At 41.1% G+C, this 14,974-nt stretch overlaps 1 protein-coding gene across 1 annotated transcript in view; it reads left to right on the top strand.

Annotated features, from left to right (window-relative positions):
• CARD10 (caspase recruitment domain family member 10) overlaps positions 1-9,238 on the top strand; it is a 50,121-nt gene extending 40,883 nt beyond the window's left edge. Inside the window, exons 17-21 of the mRNA XM_063308981.1 lie at positions 2,559-2,643; positions 3,747-3,899; positions 5,191-5,312; positions 6,621-6,736; positions 8,858-9,238. Coding sequence (XP_063165051.1) covers positions 2,559-2,643; positions 3,747-3,899; positions 5,191-5,312; positions 6,621-6,736; positions 8,858-9,077 — 696 coding nt within the window. The 3' untranslated portion in view covers positions 9,078-9,238. The remainder of the gene's footprint in view (positions 1-2,558; positions 2,644-3,746; positions 3,900-5,190; positions 5,313-6,620; positions 6,737-8,857) is intronic.
• Positions 9,239-14,974: the final 5,736 nt, after the last annotated feature.

The following is a 14,974-nucleotide window of genomic DNA, read 5'->3' as shown; positions in this document are numbered from 1 at the left end:
CGACTGGGGACGGAAGATCGCGGAAGCATGGCCAGTAATCACGGCGGCGCTGAAGGAGGCACAGGCTGCTTACAAAGAGCAGGCCGACAAGCACCGGCGCCAACAACCGCCGTTCCAGGCGGGGGATATGGCCTATCTCTCCACCAAGTTCCTAAAGTCAACCCAACCCTCGAAAAAACTGGGGCCTAAGTACATCGGGCCGTTCCGAGTCACGCAAATAGTGAACCCGGTAGCAATACGCCTGGACCTGCCACACAACCTCCGGAGACTCCACCCGGTGTTCCATACCAGCCTCCTAAAACCGGCAACCACCTCCCGATGGCACCCAAGCACGCCACAGCCCGCACTGCTAATGATCGACGGGCAACACCACTTCGAGATCAGGGACATCCTCGACTCCCGCAAGCAACGAGGAACTCTACACTATCTGGTCAGGTGGAAACACTTCCCCCACCCGGAATGGGTGGCGGCGCACAACGTTAACGCGCCTGACCTGACCAGAGCATTTCACCGGGCATACCCCGACAAACCGCAATCAAGGTCAGCAAAACCAACCCCCCCCCCGCAGGCCCTCCCCCGCCTCCCGTGCCCCAAGGGAAAGGGCCCCCCCCAAGCCCGCGACTTGGGTGGACCTTCCCCCCCCCGGGACTCACTCCCCCCGCCCCGGGCCCACGGGGTGGTGACAAACGATCGCCAGCACCCTCCCCCCGCCCCCCGGCCGCGGGGGAGTGGCAAGCAAGTCAACAGGGCAACCTGGGGGCAACGCCCAGGAGACACAACAAAGGCGACGCACTCTAAATAAGAAAAGAAGGGCCCTACCTGGAGCTGAGCAGCACCCGACCAGCCACGCCTCTCGCCTCGCCGAACTGAGCCAAACAAACAGGGTGTGGTTGGAGCATGCGCACGCCAGGTCAGAACCCGAGCATGCGCACCATGGACACACCCTGGGAAGGCACGTGGTAGAGGGAGGAGCAAAGGGAGGGGCGACAACTACTCCGGCGGGAACTTTGAAAAAAAAAAAAAAAATGTGGCGTTTTGACAGCTCCACGGGGAAAACCAAGAAAACCGGGGGAGAACACTATTCGAAAAGGGGGCAGTATGTCATGAGTGCCGTTGAGCTAAAGTCATCAGCGCAATGGCACTCATGACAATGACAAGGAAATAAGTGAAGGGGCACAAGTTAAGTAGCCATCAACCCACAACGACTAACGGCTAACAAACAATAGCTAAACGAATCACGGAGCCACCCAAGCCATCAGCGGCAATACAACGGGGATCGCCCAGCTGAAAGCAATCAGCAGAAGAATGGAAACCTGAGGATGGGCGATCCCGGAAACCCTCAACCAATGGCAGGGCAACGCATGGGACAAAGGGGGGTGACGTGACCGAGAGCGAGGGGGCGCTGACCGGCGCGGGGTATTTAAACCCCGCACCGGCGCGCTCCTGTCACTCTCAGCTTTTTTCTACCAACGTTGTACCTAACCTGAAATAAACCAGAACCTGCTTTGCAAACCAGCGTCTGAATGTTATTCAGAGGTAGGCAGCGCATGACACACATCAAGTCCCAATTGAACTTAAGTGGAAAGTATTGTTTTGTCTTCATCCTACAGAGATGAACTCATTTTCATAATCAGTCTGGTGCAAGGGCTGATGTCAAATTTATAAGGCTGCTCATCTCAAAAAAGCAACTCTGGGTGGCATATAACAATCAAATAAACAAATATATAAAAACAATCATTATAAAAATATAAAAATCATTATTAAAAATTAGGATATACAAACCACAAGACATGGAGAGAGAGAATATATCAGCCATAGTGGAGCCATGTAAGAATTTGTTAGAGATTAACAATCTGTGTTAAACAGTAGAACTTGAGGAGTAAAGGAACTGGATAGCTGATTTCCTACCGTCTTGGCATATAAAAGTAAAAATACTTTACCAGAAAGGTATAGGGGCCACGGTGGCTCAGTGGTTAAGACGCTGAGTCAGAGGACCATTAAGGTTGGCAGCTCAGCAGTTTGAAACCTGAGAGTGTGAGCTGCGTGACGGAGTGAGCTTCCATCAGCTTGTCCCAGCTCCTGCTAACCTAGCAGTTCAAAAGCATACAAATGCAAGTAGATAAATAGGTACCAGTTTGGTGGGAAAATAACGGGGACATGAAAAGAGCCCCCTCGGACGTCCCCTGGGCAACAGTGATGTCACTGGCAAATCCTTTCAATACAGAAGTGCCTTGGTAGGTGCTTCTGACACACACAAACCCAGAAGGGTAAGGGCCCTGTGTATTAGTATGTTAGTGGCAGCTATTTCTAAGATGTATTTTCTTTCTGGAAATGAAGAGAAATGCATTGCATTTCTGTCTTGATGTGTTACTCGATTAACGTTCCTCCTCTATCTTAAACTGCTGATATGTCCTACCTTGCTTGGGGAGCTGTATCTCAAGACAGTTACTTCGCTTCCAATGATAAATATGTGGCTGTGATTTTTGCAGGCACCTGAATAATACATTCCTTGTTTTTCAATTTTTCCCTTTCTTCTTCCTTTTCTTTGGTCCTTTCAGCTGAAGAAACGGACCCTGAAGCAGCTTCGCCTGGTAAAACACAAGAAACAGGATGAGGCCCCTTGGTTGGACTCTTGCTGCCCAGGTGAATTGTGGTTCTGCTTTTGTCTCTGCCAACAGTAGATGGAAGGAGCTTGCTTTTGCACTATACTGTCATTTTAGATTAGTAATTTCTGGGTGATAGTTTTTCCTACCAGGAGGAGTACTCTATATGTTGGGACAGTATACCTTGTGCATGTTCATAAGATGTTAGAAATGGATGCTTTATTAAGATTCTTAGCCTACCTTTGAATCATGCTGTCAGGGCAGCTTACAATAAAATATTAAAAACCTGGTAAATAATTAACAGATAAAAATAAATGTAAAACCAGGGACTTCTAAAATCAACGTATAAATAATACACAGTATCAAACAGATAAAAGTAAGTTAAAGGGGCAATAGAAAGAAAAATCAGCTGGCACCAGAGACATTGAATTAGGTGACAGGTGAATCTTCCTGGGAAAGGCATTTCAGAGCCACTGTAGCACAGTTTATGAAGAATTCCTTTTTCTAGTGACTATCACAAGTAACTGGGGAGAAGAGCCTCTGATGAAGATCCAAAATAAGAACATGTTGTAAATCCAATGCCTATAGCACCTCTGTCTGTGAGTGTGTGTGCATGTGAAGATAATAATGGAAACATGTTATTATGTGTAATTGAGAGTTTAGGATCTTTCTTGCAATGCTCCACCCCTCAGGGAAGTAATTTACATTGTCTTTATATGCATGCACATATCCAGAGCCTTCTCAAATCTGGTGCCTTCCAATCATACTCTTCTGACAGTCCCGTTACTATCAACCTGCTGCCTGGGCATGATAGACCATGTACTTCAATATATCTAGAGGTTACTAGAGTGCAGAAGTTTGCTTCATGGTATGACAGACTCCTTCATGTATGTTGGACAAGGTGCTGCCTACTTATTTTCAATCTCAGAAGATGGCTGAGTAAATCTGCTAGCAGTTAGACAGTGGTGGCTTCACTAATGGATGGCCCAAACAGTTGTACTCTGCCTTTGCAAATACCATATAGAACTACTAGAAACATAAGAATCCATCTTATATGATATCACTCACAGTCCTTCTCTTGCTAAACATGCATATACAAAACAAACAAAGCTTCTCCCAACATTCATTGCTTTCTACATACAGATGGAGTTGAAAAACCATATAGTCTGGTCCATCCTGTAATAGTTCAGACCCATCGCCCTGTTATGCTGTCACCTGGATGCTTAGCACCTCTGCTCCTAAGGAAACTTCTGGACCTCCCTTCTTCAAATCAGGATTTCTGCTTCATCCCAACGGGTAAGCTAGGATAATTGAATGCTCTGAACCAGGATTTCTACCTCAGGGTCATTCCAGAAAGTGAACATCTGAGTTAAATAATTTTTCTTTCTTAGCAGGAAGAACATAAGCAGTCTCTTTCTTTCTGATAATGTCTCCCCATTCTGCATCTTGCAGGGAAGCAGAGAAAACCTTTGAATTTCAGCCCGTGCTTTCTGTTTCCTCAGTGCAGAAAGTCAACAGTTTGGGGAAAACAACAACAACAACAACACAGAATTCTGAGATACTCCATTCATTTGCAGAAAATAAAACCCAAACCAGCCCATTTGAATGCCCTGCAAGATTGCAGCAAAAAGGTGTGCTGTTTTGAGAGCTTCATCTGCTATTGCTGTAATTTTTTGCATGGCAGGTTGAAATCCATCAGTGCACTGGGGGAATATTGGACTATGTTGAGATAATATTCAGACTGCATGTATAATAGGACACAGGAAACTCCTTCTGAGAGCAGGATTCCTGGATATGTCTTGAAAAAAAATGTTCATAGATCTTCTTAGCAAAAATAGATCTTTCTGTTCATAGATCTTAACAAAAATGTTGGAAATTACTGTGTGGTAGAAATTCTTTCTCTAAACTATCTTGTGTTCTATCAATTCCTGTCTTTCTAAGTAGCATTCTGCTACTATCTTTTTTGCTGTCTCTCTCAACTCATACTTCTTTCCTTTCCTGGTGACAATGTGGGAGAAGGGAGTCATCCTTTGGGGGAAAAAAGTAAGCTAATAAATATACTGGAATCTGCAGTTCATTTCTTTGCAGTCACAGCAAACTCTAAAGGCAACAATGTTATCCCTTTTACTATTTCTTCTGAGTCCCTATGTTTTCTTAGAGGAATGCTTTGTATGTGTGTGCTGTGTGATTTGCTGTCTTAAAATGCAATAAGGATATTATACCATCATTTGCATTGTAAATTTTAATATCGGTCCAGTTGACCTGGTGTGGGAAGATACCATTTTGTCCTTTGCTTCAGACAATAAAATGTCTAATTCCATCTTTTGCATCTTTACTTAGTCCTAGTGTTCAGCAGACTCTACTCCAGACTGCAGGATTAGGTTTTAATCCTCTGAATACTTAATGGGAAGTAAATGCCATTAAATTCAGTGGGGTTTATTCTGATTAAAGATGCATAGGAGGATTGAGGCTGACTGTTTTAACCTATAACTTAGAAGCTTTTCGTGGCATTCAGCCCATGCTTCTTAGCCCTTTTTTCCCTCCATAGGTTTTACTATCCATCTTTTGTTGTTGCCTGCTTTCATAGATAACCTTGCAAAACAAGGAGGATTTTCTGCCTCTTCCAAGAATGTTGTTAATGCTGAGAGGCTCTCTCAGAGTCAGAGGAACTGTGGGGTGATCCACATGATCCAAGAAGCTATTAGAAAGGTAAGGAAATTGAGCTCAGCAGTTTCCACTGCTGAGAGATGGGGGTGGATTGATTTTATTTATTTGTTAGATTTATATCCACCTTTTGTTCAGGAGCTCAAGGCAGTGTACACAGTATACATACTTCCCATCCACAACAACAGACCTGTGAGGTAGGTTGGATTGAGAGAGAGTGACTGTCCCAAAGCCACCCAGTGAGCACCCATGGCTGCATGGACCAGAACCAGTGCAACACCTTAACCACTGGTTCTGAGTGTTGTATAGACTTGCTTTAGAGTGAGAACTACATAAATTAAACAAGCAAACCACCTTTTGTTATAAGGTGTTTGCTGCTTGTGCTAAGTGCTATTAAAAATCTGTAGAGCTGGAGGCATAATGTCTGTGTTGCAAATTTAATGTAATGAAGAGATGGATGGCCCATAGGCCCTTCTCTGGTAGATTAAAAATGCAAGATCAGTAAAATAGACAACAGAAGGTATAAAGCAGCCTTCTCAAAGTATGCCTTTCAGATCTGACAACCGTTCACATAATCCATCAGCTATCTGAGGGATGCCGGCTAAGGAAGATTAGTATAAGCTTATCTGAATAGAGAAAACAAAGATTTTCCCCCTGTGTGAATAGGAGAGAAATGTGGTCCAGCCTTGGACAACCTTACAGCATTCAGTCAGTAAAACTGAATGAAGGTAACAAATAAAAGGATTGGTAACTCTTTGTGGCAGGGATCTTACGGTTCTGAGAGCAATTTAGCAAGCAAAAATTTGTTAGGATGAAGCTATCCAGACTGCTGGTATGACAATTGAGAACATTTATCCTGCTTAAAATCATCCTATTGAATGGCTGATACATGGAATTAAATAAAAAGCATAGGAATGTGGGCAACCACTTTACAGAAGTTCACTGAATTCCTATTAAGTTGTACCTCGTTAATTGATTTGTGTGTGAGAACCAGCACTGCTCAGATCATGATTTCATCTTGTTAATTCTTTCTTACATTCTCTGACCTTTTTCAAGCTTGTGGGACATATACATCTGTGAGAATATTTAGCCTTCGGATAACTCAGAAGACACTTTGTCCCTAAAAGAGTCTGAATCCCACCTAGACATGTTAGATACCCAGTCTTTTATAACAACTCACTCTGCCCTTCAGTTCTTTCTCTTGTAAGTTGGTTGTAAATTCCTTCTTTTAATGGAATTACTATTGGAAAAGCAATGAGATTTCATACTACGGGATTTGATTTAATATAACTTGTCAGAGATAGGTTATTTCTTTTCCATTTGAATCACTAAATCTGTTGGATTTCCTCACAGAACCAACACTATCTGCTGGAGCTGGAGGTCCAGCTGGTAAAAGACCTAATTAAAAGTGAAATATACCCCATCATTATCCATGTTAAAGTCACTGAGAAGAAGATCAAAGGAGTCAGGTATGAATAAAAGCCCTTCTCAGAATTGGAATATGGGTGGAAACAGCTACTTTCTTCCCAGATATAAGGCAGAGATATGGACTGGAAGAGAAACTGCTATCCAACAAGAATCATAGCAGGGATGGGCAGACTTTAATCTTGCAGGATCTACTTTATTTTTACTAAAACCCCAAGATCCACTGAGAAGACCTTGGAACAAAGGATGTATACTAGATGAATGCTAGAAAAAAATCTGTGTGCCAAACTCATTCTGCCATCTAAATAAATAAATACATAAATAACAATTTCTGATTACCCCAAATACCTGTCAATCTGTTGCAGATCACCAAAGGTCTATTAGTAGATTTAGATCAATATTCTACTCCTCTTCCCCACTCCCCCAATGCATCCCACATGGACCAATTTATAGGGCTTGTTTGAATGACTGTTGTATTGGTTGCAGGTGATGGAAGTTCTCAATAAATATGATGAGTTGAAAATATAGCATATTGATACTGTGCTAGTTTTCAACTCTACATATTCAAGGAGAGCTTCTGTCTTCTGCAACCAATACAATCAGAAGTGATCAGAAAAGAAACAGTTCTTAGGAGTAACACCCACTATATTCAATGGGCTTAACACCCAAGTAGATGCTACTGAGCCCCAAATAGTGACATTTGACTACCTATCATAGACTATGGCATTTACAGTCTATAATACAGTAAACCTTCAATTTCATGGACAATGTGGGAAGGCCCTTTAAATTGCAATTGGCATTTTATGGATGAATGAAAAGTATATAATATGCATGAAATACACAAAAATGTACAAATACTGTCTGGACTGATTCACCAAACAGCAGACTTTCAGATGTTCAGGCAGCTGACTGCCAACAGGCTTGAATTTTCAGTATGTGTTTTGATGGCAGGAAGGTAGATCATAACGGCTGTGAACCAAATATTTCTGACAAGGAAGGAGATGTTCTGATTTCTGTATTCAGCACAAAACACTTACAAAAACACCTCGGGTGGAGGTTTGGGTTCAATATGAGTGTAAATTCAGAAGTGTAGCTTAATCAAGAAATTGTGGTTAAGCAATTGATAAGTTAGCATGAAGTATGAACCTAGCCAAAAAGTAAGAGCAGCCAAATTTCCTTGGATGCTATATGTATCTCCTCACCTGGTTTGTCCAGAAATTCCACCTCAACAGTATGTGTTTTGTATGGTTTATTTACAGTTCCGTGAAAGAGAACACTAAGAAACAGTTGGCTTAGCTATCTGAATGAACCAATATTGATTTTATATGAATATCCCTCCCCAGTTGCCAGTTCTCCCTGTAATTCTTTCTGTAGCATTGATGATGCATAAATGTTTTAATCTTGGTTAGAAAGCACTCTATGCAGGAAATAAAAAATAGTTTTATCTCAAGTTAAACCACTGATCCATCTTGCTTAGTATCGGCAACACTGACCAGCACTTTCCAGGAATTTAAATGCGGCTCTCTTGCTTGGGGCATATGTTCTATTACTTAGCTAAACAACTCCCCAAATATAGTCAAATACATTGTGAATGACCAGGTTTCACTAATAGTAAAAACTATCCTCTTTGGCTTTTTCAGTACTTGACTTCTCTGAGCTCCTAGAATGTCTGCCCTCAGCTATTATTGTTGAATAACAATATTATTGTAATTTGTAATGTTGCAGTAATGGTTGGTGCTAACAACAACCAAAAAATTTGTTTGGTGGCCCATCTGTCAAGCCGTGCGAGGCTGGCAAACTCAGGAAACAAGAATCACTTGGATTTCTGGAAAGATCTTTATTGCTATTAGAGTAACGCAACATAATCCTGAAACCCTGTCAAAGCAATTCTCCCATTCAACTTATACCTACTGTAATTAAGGTGGAGTTGCTCTGAATTTCTTTTTCATGTTTCCCCCTTCTTCTAAGGAATCTCTTCTGTAACAGCCCTGTTTTCTCTTTTGCTTTCCCAGGGTCTGTTAGACATTCCATCACACCATCAATTCTTGGGATTAGAACATTAGACTTAAAATATGCTTGACCAAGCCTGTATCAGCAAATACGTTATCACAGTCTCTAAAAGGGTATATAGTTAGTGCTGCATTTCTCTTCTCTGTTATTTCTAGGAGCCTCTTAGGGAAGCCAGGGCAGCGAGATTCTGAGGTGCTGAATAAATGTCAAAGAGATGAATGGGTTCTCCATACCTTGCCCTGTTCATGGGCATGGGTAGATCCTCAATCCTGGAGCAGTGCAGAGGAACTGGTAAAGATGGTACGGGTCCACATCTTCCAGGAACAAGCCAGGATGGTGTGGGTTGAGGAGAATGAAATGGAAGAAAAAGGCTGACATTTGGATTCGCTGCATGCAGAAGAATGGCCTCTGCAGGACAGAGGCATGGGCTCTATGACTCACCAATATTGTCTTATATTTGTCATTTACCCCATATAATTTGGACATTTGGTGTATCTGGCATGTTCATGATCTGGGTTATTTCTTTCTTTTAAGCCAAAAATGGGGGTGGGGGTGGGGAATGAACAAACAAATCTAAATAAAAAGAAACTATGGATAAAACTATTGATTTTGATTTTGCTCAGTTTTATACTTTTTAACTATAATTAATTTTATCCACTTCATCATTTTATAATTTTAATATTCTTTACAAACATCTATGTAAACATCTTCTGTGTATGTTCTTGGTAGGCATATTTTTGCAAGTCTTTCTCTATAATGTATTTTACATGTGAATTATATACAGTTTTGTACATAGTTTTTGAGTACATAATCAAATTGGAAACCATATTGAAAAGTATGGAGAAGTGCAAATTCAATATATAATTGCATTTTGATTCTTACATTGATTCAACGTGTAGCTGATACTGGCTAATCTTGAATATCTAAGCAGGGATAGATAAAAGACCACGAGGAAATCCTGGGGCTATAGGCTACTCTGGGAATTTAAATAATTTTTTTAAAAACCCTGAAAGAAGGCAATGACAAATCACTTCTATATTGCTGCCAAGAAAGCTACTTGGATATATCAGTGAAGTCACTGGAAGTAGAACCAGTTCAGGAATTTTGCATTAACTTGCATTAAATGTGCACAATAAAGCTTGCATTAACATGAGAACTTAGAAATTTTACTACTTCCTAGATTCTTCTCTGATTACCAAGGCTGATTCTACCATTAGGCAGAGTAGGGTTACCTTTCCAAGGAGCTAGTTTAAGGTATCATACAACTCTAACAAGCTATAAATAAAATAAAAGTATTCAATTTATTATTTTACTTTTGCTCTCAAGAGATGAGCTTGAGATTTTCTGCCTTGAGCACAAAGAAAAAAAATCAGGTCTTGGATATTAATACATCTTTATTTAGAGAGATTAGGAGATATTTGCTGCATACCTCAGATAGAGAAATCTCTTGTTATAGATTGTGAGCAGGATGTTTGCAGAGGTATGTTGTGCCACCTTGATGAATAGTTGAGGCAGAGCTGATCTGCTTTATATGGCTGCTCTGCCTTGTGAATGAAGGCGTTGTTGCCTAGTGAATCAAAGTGTCTGTTCCACTGATTAGAACTGCTTCAGAGAACACTTCAAAGAGGTGATGTAGAGCGTAAAGATGATGATCAAGATGACCTTGATGGAAATATGTAGGAGCTGTTACCTAGACAAAAGGGCTGAAACATTTTTAAAGTCCAGAACAATGAGATAACATTCAGAAGCAGGTCAGGCCTGATTCTTATACTTGTCATGAGTAAGGATGGCGAGCAGGGGGCTCCCATCCAGACTGTTAAGCGCATGCGTAGCACTGAGGAATTAGGTAGCCATTCAAAGAGAGAGAGATCGGGACCGCCTTAACCTTTGGGGTTTATATGGCTGGGTTTTTCCCACGCTTCTTCAGTTTGTTAGGATTCCTGTTATGTACAAGCAATAAAACATTAGAGACCAGTTCCTTGTCTCAGCATGTTTCCTGGCCGTTAGGACATCAATCCTAACAAACTGAAGAAGTGTGGGAAAAACCCAGCCATATAAACCCCAAAGGTTAAGGCGGGCCCGATCGGTGTCTCTTGGAATGGCTGACCAATTCCTCAGTGCTACGCATGCGCTTTACAGCCTGGATGGGAGCCCCCTGCTCGCCATCCTTACTCATGACAGCCTTAATCTTTTGTGCTGGCCCTGTAGGCTTCTTCTCAACTTCCCAGATTCTCTTTTCATCTCCTCTGTGATGCTTAACTCTTCCTTCACTTCAACAGAAATGCATGTTTAGGTGTTTGTGAGATGGTTATGCTGGAGGACATGTATGTATGCACTGCATCCACACATTTCAACAGGCAGCGCCCTTCAACTGGAACAAAAATAAGTGGGCTTGAGAGACAGTCTTTTCATTATGCACTTTATAGTGTGTAAATTATTCATGGTCTCCTTTTTCTGATGACCTGATGTAAAATAAAACAGCATTGCAGTGAAAATGGATTGTTCGTGGTCGTACAAATTAGGAAAAGCATAGCACAAGTAAGGTTAAAGAAAGCTAAAGCTGCTCAATAATCTCTTGAGTGAGAGCTGCATTGCCCTGTTTAATTTGTTTCATAGATCCTTCTAGGACTTACTCGCTGGAGCTACTGCATTTCTGCTACCCATATCCTGAGGGGTCAGTTGCATGATTCTCTGTGCAGATGGAGCAGAACAGAAGAGTCTGAAAAATATTAACCTCATTGCTTATTCTGGCCTGCTGTAAAATAAGGACAGTCATTGCTTAGTGCAGCCACTAAGAATGATACTTAAATCTGTACAGACCAATTGCTGGAAATACTTCGCAGAAATTGTAAAGAATTATTTAAAGCACCTTTTGGGCTGAGAAGTGATCTTCAAAAAAAGAGTTGCTTCACAAGAAATGGGACTCTCCCTGCCCCCCCCAAAAAAAACAATTTAAAAGAAGGGAAACAGCAGAAAATAGAATAAGAATTTAAGCAAAATACAAAATTAGTGCAAGCACATTTTGTCAGCGCTGTTTTGACCTTCAGGATTTTAGTTTTGCAAAGTGGTCAGAGCATGTGCCAGCGAGGGTAGGAAGCACTGAGCAGAGGTAGTGTTTCTCAGATGGGACACTCAAGTTCCTGCCTATCTATATGCCACTGTTAAAAAATTTTAAGCATACTGCCCTTCAGCTTCATCAGTGCTGTTATACGCAGGATACTATTCCTTTCTGAAGGCCCTGGATCTGTACCAAATGTCTATGTCCTCTTAGCCTACAGATTGTCATTTCACCAGGAATGATGTTTAGGTGTTGAATCTGGAGGTTCCTGTTATACCGAAGAGCAGGAAGGCCTTGAATTCTGCTTTTGGCTGGTTAACTATATTATCTTGCAGGTTCACCACATGAAACAGCTCTAGTTCTTTTTGCACAAGGAGATTTGTATGCAGGTGTACTTTGTGTCCATGTGTTTTCCCATTTCCCAACATTTGCATATGCACTGTACTTCAAATGCTTCCCCCATATGGACAGACCCATGAGTCCAAGAAGCCTTAGCCTGCATTTGAGGGCTCAAGGAAGAAATCCTTCAGATCACTCTCAGCTGAAAGCAAAAAAACGTAAAGGAAGATTAACCATCCCCACTCCAGGTCGCATAATTGATTTTCTAGCAACTGAAATAAGAGTTTAGTGTCACTTAATAAAAGTCTTAGAAGACAACACAAAAAATTAATGTCTTCTATGGTTAGACAAGCACCTTCGTTAACAGCAAAAATAAAATAATTGTTCAGGTGATTTCTCTCTCTCCTCCCTTCCCCTCCCAAGCAGTGCTGCATTTTCCAGTTCTAGCAATAGTTTAATAGTATTAATCCTGACTGTATTTTTTGCCTGAAATTTTGCCAATAACTGAAGAATTCATGACCTGAATGCATTAGGACTCTGAATGCATTAGGACTCAAGATGGGGACTTTGCAATCTGAACTCTGCTTAGGTATATTTACTATGCTGGCTGGGGTGATGGGAGTTGTAGTTGATCAGATCTATTGATCAATCATAGGCTTTGAATAAGGTAGCCCCTTGTGTTTGCCTCTAACTGTAATCCTACTGTTGACTGTGGTTTATTTCATTTAGAATTAGATAAAAAGCTATGGCACTCTTGGAAAATCAGAGTTGGCTTTATGTTTGTACTGTGGTCTGCAACACTCCACTTCTCTTGCTTGTCTGAGCTTTTAAACATAAACGCAGGCTGTACTGGGTTGCATCATGCTGGAGAGAAGTGATGCACGCTTTCTCCTAGTTTGGGTCACATAGATGTTTCAGTGCTGCATCTCAATGTTTGGTTGGAATATTTAATTCATTTTAAAGTGCGTATTCCTCTTTTCTTTATCACTCAGTGTGTCTAATATATAATAGTACAAATAAAAATCAGGAGATCTTACTGTAGATGCAAATTGCATCCAGATTAAGCATCGAAACCTACTGGATAATAAAACAAATCCTTAAAAGCCCATTGAAAAAGGGACCCTGGCATATTAGTGCCAGAATGTCAATGCCACAGCAGAAAAGATCTTACTACTTCCAATGGAACTTAATAGTGGTGCTATTACTATAGTCCATAGTTCAGGAACCCAATTAGAATAAACAGGAGGATTTTCACCCATGGCAAGGCAGATTGCCATAGTCTGAAATAATAGAAGGAATAAACATTACTTACCTCATGAATGGGTCTTAAGACCAGTGAATCCAGAGCATTAAATTACATACATACTGTATGCCAACAACATCTTTTAAAGGGAAGGAAGCTCTTAAGAGGATAAATGTATGGTCTAGATCATGCCTCTCCAGGTACAAATTGAATGGTACCGGGATGTTCATTGTGAATCCATGCAGCTTTGCTGGATCAGGCTAAATAAGCAGACATTTTCTTTTAATTGCAGAAAGAATTAGGCTGTGGCATCCTGCACAAATATGCTTTCTCAAACATTCTCCAAGTGTTGCTCTTCTTAAAGCACCCCATGGCATTCAACCCTTGAATCTACCAAAGCAGAAGATAGCAGTTTGAGTTTGACTGGGAAGGTTTGAAGGATATTTATTGTAGCAGTGAGAATGAAGAATCCAGATGATTTTATGCTGGAAGAGTAATATAATAATAATTTATTACTCACTTAAACAACTAGATGCTGAACAATCAATAAAGAACAATACAGTAAATGGGCCCAGCAATAGGCTTGTAGTCTGTAAATCAAATAGGCAGCAGATGCACTAAATTACCAGCATTGGTAGTAGACCCGAACAAGCTTCTGGCTCCAAGTCAGTTCCTCTACACATACATCTGCAAATGCCAATGGATGTGGGTGCACACTGCTGTGTTCTCTGAATTCTAGGAATAAATGCCTAGGGTACAGTTGAGGGGTACCATTTAATAATATTTATGAATATTCTACATCAGTCAAGGAAGATATATTACTACAGGAAACTGCAGGGGGCTGTTCACATTCTTTACTTACTTTGAGTTACTATGCATTTTCCATTCACACAATCAGCCAGTTTGGGGTTCCCTTTGATTCCCGTTTTCTTAATTCCTAGCCTTATTTTTAAAACTTTATTTTCTGACACAGGTGGTAAGAAGCATACTGATATGCCAACCAATTCAATCAATTCTGGGGAGAAGCAGTGATGAGAGCTATATACCTATAAAATTAGGCACTGACAGTAAAGACATTATGTGAATTATGGTATGGTACAAAGTCCAATACAATCTACCTAAGGATATTTGGTTGCAAGGTCTACATATACTAGCCAAATGAAAAATGCTTATAGCTGAGTGACATAGTCACAGATGGGAAGATGGTGGGATACAGTAAGATGAATCATGGAAATGTGAAGTCCAAAATACATGTACCAATGGGTATGTCAACAAATGCAAAGCAGGACAGCATCAGTGACCAACCAGCTTAAGAAGAAGCAGAATACATCCTCACCAATGATGTTAAGCTAGCAGAAAAAGCAGGGGAGCCGGATCCCCAGATGGGAGTATAGCAACCAAGGGCATAATGGCTAGAAGGCTCTCATACATAGTGAGCACCCATGAAGTAAGTGAACAAGTTATCTGGGAAGACATCAAAGGCTTCCCACAGATGGGAACCACCTGATGGGGGAAAGTGACATATGAAATGCATTCACTCCAGAAAAGTAAAATCTGGACACTCATTCAACTATCACAAGGCTGGAAAGTATTTGGGTACAAACAGACATTTAAAGTTAAATGCAGCTCAGA

The sequence above is a fragment of the Candoia aspera genome, chromosome 7, assembly GCF_035149785.1.
Source record: "Candoia aspera isolate rCanAsp1 chromosome 7, rCanAsp1.hap2, whole genome shotgun sequence".
NCBI classification, from domain to species: Eukaryota; Metazoa; Chordata; class Lepidosauria; order Squamata; family Boidae; genus Candoia; species Candoia aspera.
This window is presented reverse-complemented; position numbering and strand designations above follow the sequence as displayed.